This window comes from Crotalus tigris, unplaced genomic scaffold (assembly GCF_016545835.1).
Source record: "Crotalus tigris isolate CLP2741 ecotype Arizona unplaced genomic scaffold, ASM1654583v1 scf7180000017551.9496454, whole genome shotgun sequence".
Taxonomy (NCBI): domain Eukaryota; kingdom Metazoa; phylum Chordata; class Lepidosauria; order Squamata; family Viperidae; genus Crotalus; species Crotalus tigris.
Genome location: NW_024096469.1, coordinates 1,532,245 through 1,552,476, shown reverse-complemented (window position 1 = coordinate 1,552,476; position 20,232 = coordinate 1,532,245). Strand labels below are relative to the sequence as shown.

The following is a 20,232-nucleotide window of genomic DNA, read 5'->3' as shown; positions in this document are numbered from 1 at the left end:
GTCATAAATATGAACCAGTTATCAAGCATCCAAATGTAAATCATGTGACCATGGGGATGTTGCAATGGATATAAGCTTGAAAAATGGTTGTTAAGTCATTTTTTTCAGTGCCGTAATTTTGAATGGTCACTAAACAGACTGTTGTAAGTCAAGGACTACCTGTAGTGGCAACTCGTGCTTAACTCAGTCATCAAGACCATATCCCAAATCTCCAAGTGAAGGGATGTGCCCGATTAAATCCATGAACTACTAATACCTAGCCTCTCCCACTCCCCCACCTGTTTTACATTGTACCCAGTGAAAGATTCCAAAGTGATCTGGTAATTTCCCTTCTAATTTTCATAAAATTAAATTCCACAGCTACAATATCAGAACACTTCTGAACTCTGGAAAAGCTCAATTATAGCAATAAGTCCAGCTCTACCATGAACCGCTTTGTTCCAATTTACGCTCTCTTTCCTTTTATATTCAAGCACACAAACACATATGAACTTCATAAACGGTGTATACATTGATATTTTAATACCAAGAGTTTTCTTTGAGTGAAGGAACTGAGGACTAGAAAATGACCTGTTCAAATACCCAAATATTTTAAACACCTATAATTTGTTAAACTCCAAACCTCTATTCCCTTCCCCATTTTTAACCCATTTTTCACACTTATGATTTACAGCGTCAGAAAGCCAGTAAGAAAGATAAAACAACCTCATCATTAATATTTTTGTAACCTTAAGGAAACAAATAATTTAAGCTCAGTGGTTTTATATTCCCCTAAAGTAAGCATCCCCTTGTCAAATAACTTCCATGTTTTGCCTCCAGTTCTTCTGACAATACCCAATAAAAATCAATCTGACAGTCTGAGTGACAAGAAGCACTGATTTCTCTTACAATTTATTTACACACTTCCCATTAGCACTGATGACCCTGATGTTGTAAATGAACTGACAGCTTCTGTATCATCATCATAGTACCTGACTGGCACCTCAGTCAGAATGACATTAATCCCAGGAGACATGAACCAAAGAGAAAGCAAGTGACAGAGAAATAAACAAAAAAGTGACACACATTTAACTTAGGTAGTTGGTCCAGGAAGGGAATGGATTCAACATTGTAGTTTCTTTTGAGGTGTCCCAAGGAGTTACATAATCAGTGTATTAGAACAGAAGTTAGGTGAGAGTGCCAATTCTGCTTCTAGCTTCACTACAAAACTGTCAGCCGTATGATTTCAACAGATGAGAAGTCAATGGAAAAGATGGAATTCCATCACGAAAAGAATAGGGAAGAGCAGGCATGGAACGGTAGAGAGGGCAATTAGGGGGAGTCTGTCCATAGGGGTTCATTTAGCACTGGGTGGTTTATAGGGCTCCAGTAGAAGACTTGAAAAGGTATTGACTTTATCAGCTCCTCGCACTTCATGGGGTAAAAGTGGCAACTTTACAATATGAAAGTCTTCATAAAGGTCCTCCATCTGGATAAAAGAAAAAAATGGAACAGTCAAACAATCCTAAGAACCTAGAAATCAGGATTAAGAATTACAGCATTTTCTATTTCAATTTATCCCGTTAGATTAGAAAGATTTACTTTGTTGTTTCTTTATAATCCTTTATATCCTTTATAATCTTAATTCAATAGGTTTAAATTCTAAATATAATTTGCATTTCAATACATTAAGCATGCTAAATTTGAGCTTTGCTACAATTTTTATAGCAGATTATTTTTTGTGTGCAAGTTATTCTGTGGAAGTAAAGTTTTTAGCCTAGTGCAGCGGTTCTCAACCTGTGGCTCGCGACCCTTTTGGGGGTCACACAAGCCTTTCACAGGGGTCGCCTAAGACCATGGGAAAACACATATTTCCGATGGTCTTAGGCAGGGCTTGTCAACCGCCTTCTCTCCCTTCCCCCCTCCGCTCCACCTCACTTGCTTGTGGAAAATATGCTGCTTGGCGGCAGTCTGCACAAACTCTACCAAATGTGCCCTGCAGGGGGCGCATGAAGAGAGCGCAGGCGCAGAGCAAGGCCCCGCCCTCCCCAGAGACTCATTGTGCAGCAACCGGATTGACTTCTTCTTGTGCACGCAGGTCAGCGAAGGGGAGGCCGCTGCAGCACCCAACTCCTGCGCCCGTCAGCTGGCGACCCCCGAACTTGCGCCAGCTGACGCAAGAGAGAGGGAAGGAGGAAGGGACTCTTCCTCCTCTCCTAAGCTTCAAAGCACAATCGGCTTCCCAAGGGCACCACAATCCTCACGAAAGCGGGGGAGGGGGGGAGAAGCAAAGGGGGCGAGAAAGCTCGCGGCAGGCTCGAAGCAGCACCTGCCAGCGTTGGTGACGAGAAATTCCCCACAAACCCAGGGAAGGGGTGGAGAAAAGGAGCCCCCTTTGGGAGGAAACCGCCACCTTCTTCTCCTTGGCTTTGCGCTCTTCTGTTTCTCAGCAGCCAGGCTTGCAAGCCTCTCCTGGCTGGAACTTCCTTTCCTTCCCTCCCTCTTGGTCTCTTCCTCCTTCCCTCCCTCTCCCATTGTCCCTCCCTCCCTCCCTTCCTTTCCTTTGCCTCCCTCTTTGTCCCTCCTTCCCTCCCTCTCCCCCTTGTCCCTTCTGTCTTTCCTTCCTTCCCTCTTGTCCAGGATCGGGGTGAGCCTCTACAGCTGATCCGCGCTTCTGCAACTGTAGCTGCTCTCCTTGGCTCCTGCCCAGCAAACCTGCTCGTTAGAAAACATGCGCTTGCTAATTTAGCAGAAGCGCGAATCAGCTGTAGCCTGGCGCTGATCCTGGAGCTTCTGCTAACTTAGCAAGCGGCATGCCCTTTGGCGAAGCTGAGCAAGTGAGCTGGGCGAGCTCTCCTCTGTTTCTGCCTGTGCACAGGCAGGTTTGCTGGCAGTAAAGCCCCCAGCCACGCTGGCAGCCTATCCCCCTCCCCTTGTCCTTTCCTGGGCACGGAGGGGGGGGGAGGAAGGAAGGGACGAAGAGGGAGGGAAGTAAGGAACAATGAGAGAGGGAAGGAAGGGAGGAACAAAGGAAGGGAGGAAGGGACAAAGAGGAAAGGAAGAAGGGAAGGAAGGAAGGAAGGAAGGAAGGAACAATGGGAGAGGGTGGGAAGGAAGAGACTAAGAAGGAGGTGAAGGAAAGGAAGGAAAGAAGGAAGTAAGGGACAATGGGAGAGGGAGGGAAGGAGGAAGAGACTAAGGGAGGGGAAGGAAAGAAAGAAGGAAGGAAGGAAAGGACAGTGGGAGAGAGGGAGGGAAGAAGGAAGAGACTAAGCAGGAGGTGAAGGAAAGGAAGGAAGAAAGGAAGGGACAATGGGAGAAGGTGGGAAGGAGGAAGAGACTAAGAAGGACATGAAGGAAAGAAGGGACAAAGGGAGAGAAGGGAGAGAAGGCAGGCACCCACCCCAGTCCCATCCCAGAGAACCACAGATTCCCCCCCACAGGCACTCTGCAACCTGAGTGATCAGCTGGCCACGCCCCCTGGCCATTGATCACATGACCCTGGGACACTGTGAACTTCATAAGTATGAATCAGTTGTCAAGTATCCGAAAGTAAATCACATGACCCTGGGGATGCTGCAACAATCATAAGTGTGAAAAATGATCATAATTCACCTTTTCAGTGCTGTTATAACTTCAAACAGTCACTAAGCAAATTGTTGTAAGTCCCATTTTTTTCCCTTTTTTTGGGGGGGTCAAGTTTTTGATACCCTCCCGGCCAGCTGGATGGGGGGTTGGGGGTCACCACAACATGAGGGTATTAAAGGATCGCGGCATTAGGAAGGTTGAGAACCACTGGCCTAGTGCAATTCCACTCATACAACTAATTCAACCAGATGATTCTTTGTATTATTACTATCTGTTCACAACAGCTGCTATTTATTTTGTTGATTAGGCCTTCATACACACTGAGTTCTTCCCAGAACCTAGAATATCATAATTATCGGTGTAATATATATGTGGATCCAAACAGTGTGGCCTTTTGAAATTGACTGATGGAAATTTTGCCAATGCGCAACTTTCCTAAGTGCTGTCCAATATGTTTTGGTATGTCATCCACTGGGCTATACCACTGGGGCTACCACAGCCATTTTATGCCATAATCTTTCAACTTTGATTTACAGATGTTGATACTTTGTGATTTTCCCCAATTCTTTGTGCTGTACTCTACTATCCTCAGGCACTGTCAAATCAATTATTATTAGGTCAGCCAGAGGTTTAGATGATTATTATACCTTTCAGAGTAAAACTGGGCTTTAAATGCTTGGTTCAAGGAAATTCTATCTGAAATCAGTCATCCTCAGAGCAAGATTTAGTGAAATAAAAGTCATATAAAGGGGGGATGAAATTATGAGAGAAAATATTAGAGAAACACTTGAAGGGAAAGTGGTCTGGGATTAAAGAGATAGAAAACATTCCTTGAAAACTGTGAAGAAATTAAAGAATAAAAAGGAAAAATTACAGAATGATGATGCTAGGTTTAGGAAAAATGACAGAAGGTTGAGGAAAAAAGAATAGAAACAGGTGAACAGTTTGACAAATATAGGCAACTGGACTCTTATTTAAATATAACAAAAACCTACCATCCAAATTAGTTATTTTATATATTTATGTTATATATATTTTATATTATCTAAAATATTTATAAGCATAAGGTCTTACAAAAAAGAAAAATCTGCATATTCCACAGGCATATAAAAACAAAAGAAGGGCTTGACATCCTATATCCAGAAAAAAACAGCTGAAACATTTTCTGCCCTCTTCAGTCACCTGTAATCAGTCAAATTTTAAGTGCTAATAATAAGTAATGGACAAATGGATTTTATATACATTCAGAAAGGTTAAACATTCACTATGAAACAAATGCTGAGAATGTTCTAAACTAAAGCATGATACTTAAGCCTTGAAGGCTGAGATAGAATTGCTAACTTCTGGCTATTCAATCATTTCTAATATAAAGCAAACTCCTATTATACAGATCAGGCCTGCACAACCTGTAGAGGGGAAAGGGCTGCACTGACAAATTTAAAATCACTGCAGGCTACAGAAATACCTGGAGTGCTGATTCCACAGCTGGCCAAGTAGCAGCAGCAGCAGCAGCAGCAGCAGCATTAGAACTGGTGCTGGCCTAGAAAAACCGAGGTGCTTGGCAGTGTCTTTTGGCACAGGGGCAGCAAATTTATTATCACATAAGGCTGCCTGGAAGACTATGCAGGCCTGATATATATTAATATGTTCCCAGCTTATCAGGAAATTTGCAGTGCTTCTAATCGTACCTGGTCAAGGTATTTAGACTGGATTTTATGCCGAGCCTCACACATCTTGCAAGGCTTGTCAGGGTCAGGAAAGACCAATTGATTGACTATGATATTGTGGGTATCAATTTTGCATTTGGCCAACTCCTGGATAAGCCGTTCTGTTTCATACAGTGATAGGAATTCCGCAATGCAAACACAGATGAAAGTGGTTTGTTCCTGTAACATAGACAAGATATAATTACTTCAGTGATGTGAAAAGAAGTGCATGGTATAGTTTTGTTTCACTCGCTCTTCCCAGAACCCAATGTCAATGCTGCCTCTTTCTCCATTCCCTCTTATATCTTATGTCATGTTTTAGAAAACAAGAGTTAATGCCAGAAATCAAATCTGGAGACTAGAAACAGAACAGAAAAAAATTCTCCTAAGTACTCTTAAGTTTTATTGAACTTTTAATAAACATAGGAAAAACTAATGCAAACTAAAAGAAAAAAGAAAAGTTCAGAAGGTGCAGAAGAAAAACAAAATTACAAATAAAAAACTCTTTCCCCCATAGCTTAATTGTCATCTTTTCAGTACTGGTTCAGCAAAAAGTCCATTAGGAGTAGTGAAAAATATTGAACAAGCAATTTATCCCTGAGCAAATGGTCTAACTTTATAGTTCTTGATTTTGCTCTTCACAATCTTAACGTTTTGAGTCATTCCAGTGGCATCATAGGATTTGATCTTTCATCAATCTCTGACATTCAAGTTTTCAAATCTTTCACCAGCTTTATTCAACTTTATAAATCTAGCAACCTAGAACTAAGGAGAAACTTCCTGACAGTTAGAACAATTAACCAGTGGAACAACCTGCCTCCAGAAGCTGTGAATGCTCCAACACTGGAAGTTTTTAAGAAGAGACTGGACAGCCATTTGTCTGAAATGGTATAGGGTTTCCTGCCTGAACAGGGGGTTGGACTAGATGACCTGCAAGGTCCCTTCCAACTTTATATTATCATCATCATCATCGTCATCATTTTATTATTCCCATAAAGAGACATTATCCAGAATTTGTCAGTTATTCCATGTCTAGACCTTTTTTTTGATATGTCTTCCGTATTCTCATGTTGGTTATCTCAATGTTGTCTTCCATGCCTTCAAACACCATAATGTCTACTTTTTTTATCATCTTCTAAAAATTTATCCACTGACATCTGTATACTTTTTGAGATATTAGCTATTAATACTTCACTCCAAAAGATTATAGTTTGTTTGGCCATTTTAACTCTTTTCTGCCTGGTCCTTTAGTTCCCTCTAGTGTCCATTTGCAACCTTCAAGCTTCAATTCCTAACATGGGTTTAGTTGTGTTTCAGTCATTTTCTACTAGCACAGTGGTTCTCAACGTTTGTGTGACGGCGACCCCTGTCACATAAACGTGCCGTGCCGGTGGCCCATGCGCACCGGCACCCCCATGCACGGGGCTGCCCCCATGCGCGGCGCCACCCCGAGGGGGGAAAATGGCGGATCGCCTTGTTTGGCGACCCCCGTAAAATGGTCGATCGACCCCAAATGGGGTCACGACCCACAGGTTGAGAACTGCTGTACTAGCATGTTATTTAATTATATACTTGTTTTTCAAATCTTACAGCAAAATTAATCAACATGTCAAATATCTTTAGTCTCTGTTTAAAACTTTCATAAATCAAAATATTTTTTTTGCTTTTTGCCAATTGTACATTATTTTAAATTCTTAAGTCTAATTTAAAAAAAATTAAATCAAAAGAAGGTAAATCTCACCAGGTGTCTCTCTAATAATCATAAATTGAACATTTCTAAATTTGACTAGAATTATCAATTTTTCTCCAAAAGGAGGGGAAATATTCACAAGTTCTATTCCTTCCAACATATTTTGTCTTTAATGCAAGAAGGCCTCCAAGGTCCCTTCCAAATCTGATATTCTGCATTCTGAATGTTTCACCTAGTGAAACATTTGTAAATAAAAATGGTTCTGAGAATCTAGATGCAGGAAAATTCATCTACCTTCCATCACTACCACTAAAATGAATATGTTTCTGCAATTTCCAGGAAGAAGTGAATCTCTTTAAGATCTGCTTATGCCTAGAGAATACATTTTCACTATTCCCTCTCCTTTTGCCATATACTTACTGGATCTTTGAACTGTTCACTGACAGAGCGGATGACAGGAAGTGTTTCTTCCAGTTTGGAAGCCAGCTGGTCAGCATTCATGTCTCCTAGGCCAAGCATGTTACACATCTAGTGAAGAACAAAAAGTTGCAATGATGGTTAACAGAGGACAAATCATAATTATAGTGTAAAGCAAGTAAAGAGAAACTGAATAAGCTAACCAACTCAGGGCAGAATGATCAAGCACATCAATATACTTTACTGCTACTGCATCTTGCTGGCTGCCAGCAGAATATTTTGACTTCTACTCCATCATACAAGCAATGTCACATACCAAAGCTGATAATTATATACTGTTCCCTACAACTGTATTGGAAAAATAATACTGGAGTTCAGGCAGGAATGGGTAGAATTCAAGTCGGATAATAGCATAATACTTTTAACAATAAAATCTTATGCTTTTATGTTGCTGATGATTCTCCTCTTTTACCTGGGATATGAAGGGACTGATCTGGTTCTTTATTTGCATCAGTCGACCCAGCCCCCGCTCCACTATTGTTGGGAAATTGAGCAGCCGTAACGTGTGTCCTGTGGGCGCTGTGTCAAACACCACCACGGAAAAATTCATTCCTTTCACCAATCTGTTCAGGCCAGAGAAAGAACACTATCAACATCCTCCAAAATAGTATTCCCAGATTGCTAATTTCTATTGATGTGGCCACCAATTAAAATATATTACAAATATTTCTCCCACAAATCGAATGAAATCCATAAATATGAATTTTTGTTTTTCATTCCATCAATGGAAATAATCCTCATGTTCTTTTAAGGGCTGCAGCAGAATCTTAGCAATTTGAGTTCTGGTCACTAGACAAACACAAGATACATACAAGAAACAATGCTGTATTTTATAAAGACTCTTGGGTGTTATATAAAATATGGTATTGGTTCTCTGTTCATTTTGCAGCATCCAGATGGTCCTGGCTTATTGTCTGCTAGTCCAGCAACTGTTCAAAGTTATCTCTGAGCTGAAGGAGGGTTCAGGCAGTCCATGACTTACAGTACAACCACAATTGGGAACCAACATTTCCATTGCTAACCAGGGCAGTTGCTAAGTGAGTCGTGCCTGATTTTATCACCTTTTATGCCATGGTTGTTAAGTGGATCATGCAGCCGTTAAGCGAATACAGCTTCCTCCACTGACTTTGCTTGTCGAAAGCCAGCTGGGAAAAAAATCAGTTGGTAGTCGCATAACCCCAGGACAATTGCTGCAACCTTTATAAATACACACCGGTTACCAAGTGCCTGAATTTTTATCTTATGACTGTAGGGATGCTGTGATGGTTTTAAGTGTGAGGATGATTGTCAAGTTGCTTTTTTTTTTTACGCTGCCTGTGTAACTTCAAAGGGTCACTAAAGGAATGGTTGTAAGTCAAGGACTACCTGTACTTACAACAGGTCCGTGTAGATGTGGCTGTCACAACATCCCTGGGGTCGCTTGACTGCAATTCAGGTGCTTGGCAACTGGGTCATAATTATAATACTGTGGCATCCTGCAACCATGTTATTTGCAATCTTCATTGCCAATTTCTGACAAGCAAAATCAACAGGGGCTAGATCATAAGACAACTGCGACCATGCAAGATTCACCAAATGACATCAATGGGACTGCTAGAACTGCTGCTGCAAGCTGATGTGGTCATTTGAGGTAACATCTTATGAGCATCGCTCAAGAGTTCCCAATCCCAAAGACTGTCAATAAGCAAGAATTATCTGTACATATTATCAGACCCACAGTTTGCAACACATATGACCTTTCAGTTATAGTAGTGACTTTTTTTTTGCCCTGTATATTCATAGCAGGCCATAAGTCTGTAACATAAATGAAATTAGCATCACAAATGAGAACTCCACATCCACATTGGACTACTGCTAAAGAAAACTGTATTACATATTACATTGCTAAATGCAGGCAAAAAAGTTCAGCCTTTGCTTCCAGAGTGCAGTTTCAAATACATAGAAGGGGAATGATGAGCCCGATACTTCAGTTCACAATTCTCACCTCATCACTTCAGCATAACTCATTGCTTCATCGATACCAGGAAAGGCACTCATGGCCTCTTGCATCATCTTCTTGCCCATACTTAGCATGTTATCTTCCTCAAAAAATTCATCTGGAAGCTCAGCTACACCCAAGCTAGGATCAATCTCCTAATAATAAATTACAGACAGAATATAATTCAACACCAGCATGTAGAAACTGCATCATTAAGCCACTCAATGTGAATGCTTCAGGTGAAACAACAAAATTTACGATATGAAAATAATCTACACTTAGTCCTCAAGTCAGGAGATTGCAAAATGTGATCACATGACCCCAGAACATTGCAACCATCATAAATACATGCCTCGAGCACTCTCTGGTACAATGAAGAATTCACACTGGATTCAATTAAAAATGAGCTGCCCAAACTCTGCTGCAGCAAAGCAGCCCCAAGCACAACATTTCCACCACAGCCAATATCAGGTTATTCTGTTGAAATGCTGGTTTTGGTTTCTGCCAATTATGTCTCTTAGTATTATGGACAAATAATTATCTTTGCCCTGTTTGTCCAGAGTACAATGTTGCAGAAGTCTTGATCTTTGTCTACAGGTTCTGAAGTAAAATTTAGTGTTGCCCCAATGTTCTTTCTAAAAAGCAAAGGGTTTCCTTTTCACACACCTCCCATGAAGAGCTTTTTGTGCAGCTTCTTCCTAATGATACTCACACAGTTTTACATATGTAGTGACAAAAACTATCTGTAGGTCATGTGATGAAACTTTGGGGTACTTAGACTTTTCTTTCAGCAACTTGCATTCTGCTCTCAGGCTGAATTTGTAGGCTAGACTGACCTGAACAAGCTGCAGTTATTTGAAATCTTCTCCACTTGGAAATTATCTTTTTGAACATATGATTGATATTCTAATCATTTGAACCTGATTCTCATTTTAGGCAGAGGTACAAATAAATGTAGATGTGCACATATAGATTTCCTTTATCAATATTGTTGAAACAAAGATAAAATATATGCTGAAATATGTTGCAAAAGTCAAACATTTCAATGGGGTGCCCTGTTTCATATGACTGAATAGGAGTCATATATGTTTCAGTTTTAATTAATCTTTACTTTTAACATTGATATTTATATTTTAAATGCCTTTTTATTGCTTATTGTACACAGTCTAGAGTAATATTTTGTGATTAATAATTGCAATAAGGGAGTCCATTTTTTAAGAGAATACCCAAATACTTACAAAACTTTTAGGAGGAAAAGCCTTTTCTAATAAGGAGACAAAGTAACTGGAATAGCATTTCCTTCAAATAATTTCTGAGTATTAGTGTACTATTTAAGATAAAAGAACTAAGGAAAAACAAATTTGGTCCAGATCTTTCTTTCTACACAACATATGCACAATTTTAACATATGAAAACAGGTTAGTTATTTATCCTCTCAGCTCACCATGGCAAAAAGATTATCATAACCCTGTACTTTGGTGGGAACCTTGGAAAATTTCTGGTCAAAGGCATCTGAGATGTTATGAGCAGGATCAGTAGAGATGATGAGGACACTCTCACGTACTTTGGAGAGCTGTACAGCTAAGCTACAACTGGACCACAAAATAAAAGCAAGAAGCAGTTATTAATACACGCACGCAAACTAACAAACAGGACAAGCTTCTAAAATTCAGATCTCCCTGTACTGAAGAACTATATGCAGGACTTTTAAGATTTATCTAAACTATTTATTAAATAGAAACATAAACAAACAAATTGCAAGTGATTACTTCATGCTTTTTTAATGAAAAAACTAATCTGAAAGAAAAAGATAATATTGTAATAGATATTATGTTTGTGAACTATTTTATTTAGAACTAAAACAGTTGAGATTTTGAACGAGGCAATAGGATTATATATTGAAATAATCTGAGACATTTTACTATGCATATAAGTTGAGTTTAAGCTTTTTTTTTGCTACAAAAGTTGTGGATGTTTCTATATAATACAGTGCTATAGTTCAGAATATAAATACTGCAATATTTTGTTCTATTTGTATTTGAGATTAATTTTTTTTTGCTATCCAGGTAGTCCTCAATTTACAAGTGAGCCCAAAATTTCTGTTGTTAATAGAGATATTTTTTAAGTTTTTTACAACTTTTCTTGCCACAGTTGTTAAGTGAATCACTGCAGTTGGTAAGTTAGTAACCTACCGTAAATGCCGGCGTATAAGGCGACTTCCGCGAGCGCTGAAATCGGCGCCAAAGACGGGGGTCGTCTTATACGCCGAGTCGTCTTATACGCCGGAAATACTGGTAGTTTCCGGCGTATAAGACGACGTTCTAGGAATGCAGCCCGGCTATAAAGACGGGGGTCGTCTTATACGCCGGGTCGCCTTGTATGCAGGCATTTACGGTAGTTGTTAAGTAAATTGACTTTGCTTCTCAGAAGGTCGCAAAAGATGATCACATGGTCTTGGGACACAGCAACGGTCATAAGTATAAACCAGTTGCAAGCAATTGAATTTTGATCACATGATCATGGGGATGCTGCAAAGGTCGTTAACTGTGAAAACAATCACAAGTCACATTTTTCAGTGCCACTGTAACTTTGAACAGTCACTAAATAAATCGAAGGCTACCTGTATATGTTTTCAATACATTTACCTACAATTTGCAAGGTCATAATCTTAACAAGACAATTTGAATTTTACCAATCAGAAAGATAAGAAATGCAGAAAATAAGATTTCAATAAAATATTTAAAAGCGTGTCCATACCTCATATGTATGTTAACCTTGTAAAAAGATTTAAAGATTTATTAGTATCCAAGACTAACTCAGTAAACACACAGTTAGGCATTATCAGATCAAAATAGATAGTCTTTGACTTGCAACTATAATTGGACCAAAATTTCTGCCACTAAGCAATACAGTCTCAAGCAAGTCATCATGCAACCAGACCTGATTTTATGATCATTTTTACCCCAATCATTAAGCAAATCACATAATCATTAAATAATCCCTACAGCCTGCTAATATGGTGGAATCAACAGCTGAAAGGAAGGAAGTCCCATTTGGGTAGTTAAGAAACATTCCATTTTGGACTCCACAGATCTCAGGAAGCATCTGAGGTGAGACACTAAGAAATATTTCTGGCTTTTCCAGGGGAAAGTAGGCAGTCTGGCATGACTCTTACGTACAATTGAGTCAACAATAAAGAAAGCTAAGCCTCAGAGCCATTTTGGTTGTCTGCACCTGACAGCTAGAAAGGTCACAAATCATGATCATGTGACAAGACACTGCAACTGTCATAAATGTGAGGCAGTTGCAAAGTGCCCAAATTATAATCACATGACTGTGGAGATGGTATGACGCTTATAACTTCAAGGATGGATTACTGTTTTCAAGGACATCATAATTTTGAATGAACATTAAATCAAGGACTACCTGTATTGTAATTGTGAAACATCTGTTTGATGGAATTCCACCTTTGATGGAATTTTGACTTCAATAATAAATTATTATCCTATGGACACTTGTTTTATATTGCAAAATAATCTTATGTAATCTTATGTTAAGTCAAAACAGTGCTTTTTCCAAATTCACTGGAAAACTTTCAGTGTTGAAAGAATGCAACTTTAATCATTTAAGATAAGAACAGCCCTCTTAAACTCACTTCTAAACATCACATATATCTCCTATCACATCCAAATCTCAAGATAAACTAATTATGAGAAACAGCACATTTAATAATCAACTATGAGCCATACAGTACATAATTTATGTGCAGCATATAACAATTATAAATTATTGCTGTAAAGTTAGACAAATTAAAAACCCACATTTAAATCTAACACTACATGCCAATGCCTTTCAACCTTTCTCTCACAAATTCTGTTTTATGATTCCAAGACAACTTGGAACAGAAATATTCCACAATAGCAAATCTACCGCAAATCACACCGCTTGTCCCTGAAAGTACAAAAACTCTGTTGGCAGAGTTCAACAAATGGATGAAGAACCAAGGAGAATGCCAGGTCTTAACTTAATCCATCTTGGATTTTTTTTTAAAAAATAGGCATTTTTTAAGTTACAATTTGAAAACTTTTATATACATGTCAGAAAATATTTTCAACCTGCTCTAACAGAAACTTCCAATCAGGAGCCGCTAAACATCCAAGGCCATTGAGGAAGGAAACCCAGAGCTTACAGAGACCTAAGTAAGAACAGTTTAAACCTTGACTTTAAAAAGAAATTTCAAATCCCTAATTTTATTTCTGATTTCAAATGCAGCCAATGCTCTTTTGGGAGGAAATGACGCCAACCCTGCTACCCGGCATATATTATTCTCAAGCCCCTTGCTTCGTTAACCCTCCAGTTTCTTCAGCCGCTCTCTCGCCTACAAGGATTTCACGTTTTCATTTACTGCAAGGTCCCCACACCACTCACCGCCGTCCGGCTTCCTCTGCCAGCTAAATACGAGGCAGCAATTTAAAAAGTGGGATTCTCAGCAGCACTTTTTTCCATCTTGACCCTTCAACAACTCAGGAAGGTAGGAGACGACCACCACCCTCCGCGTAAAAGAGAGAAGCGGCGACCGCCATCCTACGCCTCCTGACTCACCTGCAAGTCGTTTTGCCCACACCGCCCTTCCCGCCGACGAAAATCCACTTCAGGCTCCGCTGCTCGATAATGTTGCTCAGCGTCGGCTCTAGTGGCTCCACATCAGGCGCGTCCTCGAATTCGTCCGCTTCAGCCGACAGCCCAGACGCCACCGCTGCCATCTTGGAACAAAGTCACGTGACAAGATGCTAGGCTACACCATTTTAAAGCGAGGCTCTAATTTTAACACCGGCGTATCAACATTTACGCAGGAGAGAAACGGTACTCCGCTCCCTCCTGTGGCCTCCTCTTGAACTTAATCCTTAACACCGTCATCTCTAATCACTGGCGTCATAAACAGATCTGACGCCAGAACAAACAACACCCCTACCTGAATGGCTGGTATATTCCTATCTAACATTTTACCAGATTGGTCGCTAGGTTCTTTTCCTGATTGGCCTCAGCTTAGCGGAAGAAGACTCAAATATCTACCTCTTCTTTTCTCTGATTGGCAAAAGTCGATTCGTTTTAATCGGTGATGCAAAGGCCTGTTTTGACTGGTCAGAGGAGCTGTCAATTCTTGGCCATCGGCGCGCCTAAGACCTCAAGTCCGCAAAAATTTCCCTTTGATGTGCGCGGCCAACCTAACAGAGGCTTTCCCGCCATGCTTTGCGGCAGACTGGCTTCGTAATCGTTTCCCGTCGTTCTCCGGGCCGCGCAGGTTGGGCAAGGGAGCGAGTCGAGAGAGATGGCCGGGGTGCCAGGCGGGGAAGGCCCGGCTTCCGAGGCGGCCGGATCGGGCGGCGTGAACGTGTTCGCCAACGACGGTTCCTTTCTTGAGCTGTTCAAGCGACGCATGGAGGAAGCCGCTGGGTCGGGAGGAAAGAGTGGATCAGAAACGGCGGTCGCCGGGGCCGAGAAACAGAAAGAGATCGAACCGCGGCCAGAGCCGCCCGGGGACCAAGAGCCACCGGGGAAGAAGCGGAGCGGGAGCGCCCTCAGCTTCGTAAGGGATCTGGGCACTGACCTTTTTCTCTCTCCTTCCCCTTGTTTCTTGTTTCTCCTTTTTCCTGGGCCTTCTTCGAAGGACCGAGGCGCAGCACCCTTTGTCAGTTTTCTTTCTCTCAACAATAGGAGGTCTTTAATAAATAGCTTCACAGGCAGTAATTCTCCAGGTGCCGCATCTTAGCCGCCTCTCTATACGCTTCCCTTTCTCCCCCCCGCCCGCCCCCGGTACTTGCATCCCTGCTCCCCCTATAAAAGAGATTACTTTTTACTAAAGCAATATGATGTTAGCAGGAGCAATGTTACATTTTCTTCTTCCTTCTCTACTCTTTGCTCCCTCCTCCCTCCCCGTTTTGAAAGGCATCATATTGGACCCTTTTTCTAAGCATTTTGGGGGTCCCTGTAGCTATTTAATACATTTCTCCCAGTTCCTCACTATATCAGTTTCCTCTCCCCCTAAATACGAATAGAAAATGAACTTATCCCACAGTTGTTCACAGGACTGTGATGCAATGTTTGACACCATTCCTTCCTGGGAAGGTTTGTGGGCTTCATAATATTGGCCGAATAATTACTCTATGCCAGGGGTCCCCAACCCCTGGTCCGTGGACCGGTACTGGTCCGCGACATGCCAGACACCGGTCCGCACAAACCAGTGAAGCTGCGTCTGTGGGATGCAAGCAGCTTGCAAATCTACACCCCCTCCGGTCCATGGAAAACCCTCTCTCCATGGAACCGGTCCCTGGTGCCCAAAAGGTTGGGGACCTCTGCTCTATGCCATAACTCTAATCTTGATTTGATAGTCTCTGGTAACAGATGTCCCAACTGAGTTTTCCTTTTGTGAACGTGAAGCTCCCATTCTTGACATGCAGATACTTTTTAAAAATGGAAGCAATAGAGATGGAAACACTTTGATCTGCTAGTGCATAATACAATATGCTTTGCTTTTAGTTGTCTTTTGGAAAACTTCATTTTAGGCTGATTCAGCCTTTATTAAGGCACAAGTAAATTAAGTAGAATGCATTAAAACTCTATAACAGTGGTGGCAAACCTATGGCATGGGTGCCAGAGGCGGCACTCAGCGCCCTCTCTGTGGGCACGCGTGCCGTCGCCCCAGTCCTAGGCCTTCAGCTGGGCTTTATAAAACCTTTTTGCTTTAGGCCTCCGCCGCCATGTGCAAAAAAAAAAAAAAAAAAAGGTTCAGTCAATTTCAACTTCTCATGGGAAAAAAAAAGATCTTGCAAAGTTGGAATTGATTGAACTTTTTAGTCCCACCCAGTCTGCTGTTACCACCGCAGCCACACCCACCCGATGGGCCACGCCCACCCAATTGGCCACACCCACCTGGCACTCAACGATGCAGTTTTGGGTTGCAGTTTGGGCACTCAGTCTCTAAAAGGTTCGCCATCACTGCTCTATAAAAATGTTTTTGCAATGAAATTGCTTCCCGCTCTCTTACACATTTGTTGCTAGTGAGTAGTAACAAATGTTTCTTAGCAGATTGTTTTTTTGTATTCACAGTTTTAAAGTCATCAGTGTGTCTCTTGGGACCCAAATGAAATCTTTTTGTTTTTGTTAATGTGATATAATAAGTCTGAAATATACTGAATTATTTTTATTTGCATTGGCTGGGGAATATTGCAAGTATGACTTCATCCATCCAACATCAAACATTAATTATAAATCTGAACATGAGGAATAAAGTCTGTTCTGCATTACAATGAAATATGATAATCCTGGCCATATTTATTGACCTGTAATTCTAATTGAGTTCAATGGAATTTACTCCTAGTTATCTGTAGGCATTGTAGCCTAAACATTACAAATAAAAATGTTTTATTTCCAGTCTTTAAAATGTTGGGTGAAAGTTTTTAAGTATAAACTGTTTTCCAACATGTATGTTTCCATCACCATATATAAAACAATTTGTACTTGCAATGCATGTGGCATTGTTCCAAAAACGGACTGGGGAGGCAGTGCTGTACCATCTAAAAGTGATCATTGGAATCCCTGTTTTGTTTGTTGCTAATTGAAATTGACATTTTCTATCTTAAATTATCCTCTTCAACTGAAGATCAAAAATTCTGTTTCTCAGCATAAAAACTGAATCACATACATGCTTATATGGTATTGGAAATACCATGTTTAAATGTATGCAGCAGGCCTTTGCAGTTGTATCTAAGATTATATTAGCATACACACTTCCCAAGACCATAAAAAATAATTATTTATTTTGAATTAATGTTGTATTGATTCTGCTAACTTTATTGCTTTCGTGATTTTGAGGAAATAAAAGCTCTTCACATAATGTATTCCAGATTGTTATATTGAAGGGGAAATAAAAGTAAAAATAGAATGGTGTTCCTATTTCCCACCAGGCAGCAAACCTGAAAAGAAATTGGAATACTTCCATTTCTTGTTGCTTGTTAATGTCTTTTAATGTTTGGGCTTAACTGTACAGATGTATTGGTGAACACTGCTAAGGTGCCCTTTTACCCTCCTAGCACAGCGGTGTAGGTAACGCTCGGCAGCTCTGTACAGACTGACAGGTGTGATGGCGAGCTAAGATGATCTAATTGAAGGACTCCCTATACCGTTATATAGTGGGCAACATTCCCCTTGCAGCTCCCAGGCTCGTATAACGGTTGCAGTCTTCTATCCCTTCACCCAGGTGGGCAAGCGGAGAGGGGGCAGCAAGCTAGCCCTGAAGACAGGAATGGTAGCGAAGAAACAAAAGACAGAGGAGGAGGTAAGCTGGGATACATCAGGAATAATAAATTGAGAGAAGAGGGGCAGCATGGAGCTTCCTAAAAGTTTCAGTGAAGAAAGTGGTCTCCATTTCAGCATTCTAGAAAATGAAGCCGAGTTCTGCCTTCATGCTACCCTAGTTTAAAATTGACGACTGGGTATGTCCTTGTGGGCTTGGGAAAATAGTGACTTCTTTCTTGTTCATTTGTAATAAGAGTGTTTCGGATTCATTTCCTAAATCTGTTTTAAGTGAAGATTTTGTGCCTATTTTTGGTGTATAAAATGAATTTAGATCCAACAAGATCAGAGCAGCAATGTATATATATCCTGTTGTTCTAACTGCACCTTGGGTAGCAAATTAGAATGAAACAGGGTAATTGAAAATCCATGTAGTAAGTATTGTGGTTGACTTCGCCAGTAAAATTACGATCTCTGTGTTTCAATTGAATGGCTTCCCTAGATTTATATGTAGGCTGATGTTCATGAGAACTGGTACCCTAAAAATGTTTTTAAGTTCAATTGTTTAAATGTGTATTATTCCATAACTGGTTCCCTTTTTTTCTGTTACAGGTTTTGACAAATAAAGGAGATGCATGGGCGAAATATATGGCTGAAGTGAAAAAGTACAAAGCCCACCAGTGCAGTGATGATGATAAAACCCGGCCTTTAGTGAAATAACTTTTATCTCCAGCCTGGACTGTCTGTGATGTACATAATTATTTAAAATATCAAAGGATTAGTGCTGTCCCACAAGACTGAATGCTGCCATGGCAGCAGGAGACTTGCCATACTTTTATATTTGAAAATTTAGAGCCTCCTTCACTGATTCATTTATTGTTTTCCCATTCTTCTGAGAACTAAGAACTTTGACTTAATTGCCAGATTTTTAATTTGTAACGCCCTGTCTCTAAATAGTGAAATTGGTCTAACTTTTCTTTCCCAGAATCATCAGGCAAAAACATACTTTTGCTGATAAACTTTCAGCATTGAGTCTTTGCTTAACATTAACACCTGAACTTTCTACTATAGGACATGCAAAGAAGTTCTCTGTATCAAATTCAGTACCTCTTACTGCTGAAGATAAATTTAAAATGTGGTTGCAAATAGTCAATCTGTACTGCAGACTGTAATAATTCCAGAGCTTGAAGTAATCCCTCTCTCTTCACTATGAAAGACAAATGAATCTGGATCTCGATTCATCTAATATCTGACAGCTCTGTAGCTGCATTTTTGCCTGTGTTGGTCATTCCCTACTCCAATTTCACTGCATATTGCAGTGAATTATGGAGTTTTGTATTTAATTCCAGCTGCTGCTTAAGCTTTTTCCTAGCCTTTTCCTATGCATGCTCCAATCTTAATACTGGGGGGATATCCTGTGCCTGTCTATTATCTAAGAAGCAAAACACCTGGTCTGTTTTTGTACCAAGTATTACATATTTGAGAGAATCATTAAAATTACCATAGGTGCTCTCTGCAATGAATTTAATTTTAGATACTATAATTTTAACTTTCGACTGCTCCTGTGCCCCCACTCCTAGATGTTATGAGCAGAGGTCCTTGGCTTTGAAAGAAAGAACTTGGGTCTATAGCCATTGTATTGATAATGGTTTGTTGCATGGATGGGACCTATGCTCTTTCATCACTTGTTTACTTACCCTGAGTTTGATTTCTTATCTTTCCATAAAATACTGTTAAAATGGAAAGCACCTAATATGACATTGAAACTGGGTATGACAATTTGATATAAGGGCTTATGGTACATTCCCAGCAATTGATTTTAAGTCAGGAAATACTAAGGAGCTCTTCTGTTTTCTGGCTGGCATAGAAAAGTTTTTTTTTTTGTTGTGCTGGAATTAGTTTTCACTTCTAAATGTTATCCAGTTTGTGTCATTTCCTTTTAACAGATTGGGCTGATTTTTGAGCTGCACTATTAATGCGATATTCACAAAGATGGATTTGTACTCTGGAGAAAAACAAACTGAGATTGATCTCACTGTTTGAGTCTATTTTTTTCTTCAATCAACATCACTGGACCAGATCTATTAAATAAGTTTCTGCCACGAAAAGGCCATTGGTTTCCAGTATATCTTGGGCCTTTGTGTAATGCATCTGAAGAACAATGCTTTCTTTAGATTGGGGTTAAGCATTTTTGATGGAATTTCACATAAAACATCTGAGTGTTCTTTAGTGTAACTAAGAATTCTCATTACATAACAGGTTTTTCATGCACATGCACAATGAGCATGTAGGAGCTACTTCTGAATATGGTAAGGGAGTGGTTAGACGAAACAAAAATTCTGTTTTTGCCTCTCATAATATGAGAGATTGCTGTTAAAACATCAGAAAAAAAATAAAGGTTTGGTATTTTATTTCCAGTCTCCTGTAAAGTGATGGCAATTTTCTTCTTTGTTATACGCTTGATCAGGCTTTCTACTTTATTGCTTTTAACTTCCACAGCCCAGATTAGAGTACTAATAACC

The 20,232-nt window shown here is 40.2% G+C and overlaps 2 protein-coding genes across 2 annotated transcripts; one reads left to right on the top strand and one right to left on the bottom strand.

The window, feature by feature from the left end:
- Window positions 1–498: 498 nt before the first annotated feature.
- Window positions 499–14,181, bottom strand: GET3 (guided entry of tail-anchored proteins factor 3, ATPase). The gene is made up of 7 exons (XM_039343160.1): window positions 14,021–14,181; window positions 10,863–11,010; window positions 9,425–9,573; window positions 7,853–8,003; window positions 7,384–7,491; window positions 5,256–5,453; window positions 499–1,468 (listed from the first exon to the last, which is right to left on the bottom strand). The coding sequence occupies exons 1-7, from the start codon at window positions 14,179–14,181 to the stop codon at window positions 1,337–1,339; spliced, it is 1,047 nt and encodes a 348-aa protein (XP_039199094.1). The 3' UTR covers window positions 499–1,336.
- Window positions 14,181–20,121, top strand: TRIR (telomerase RNA component interacting RNase). The gene is made up of 3 exons (XM_039343196.1): window positions 14,181–15,005; window positions 17,676–17,753; window positions 18,323–20,121. The coding sequence occupies exons 1-3, from the start codon at window positions 14,748–14,750 to the stop codon at window positions 18,428–18,430; spliced, it is 444 nt and encodes a 147-aa protein (XP_039199130.1). The 5' UTR covers window positions 14,181–14,747; the 3' UTR covers window positions 18,431–20,121.
- Window positions 20,122–20,232: the final 111 nt, after the last annotated feature.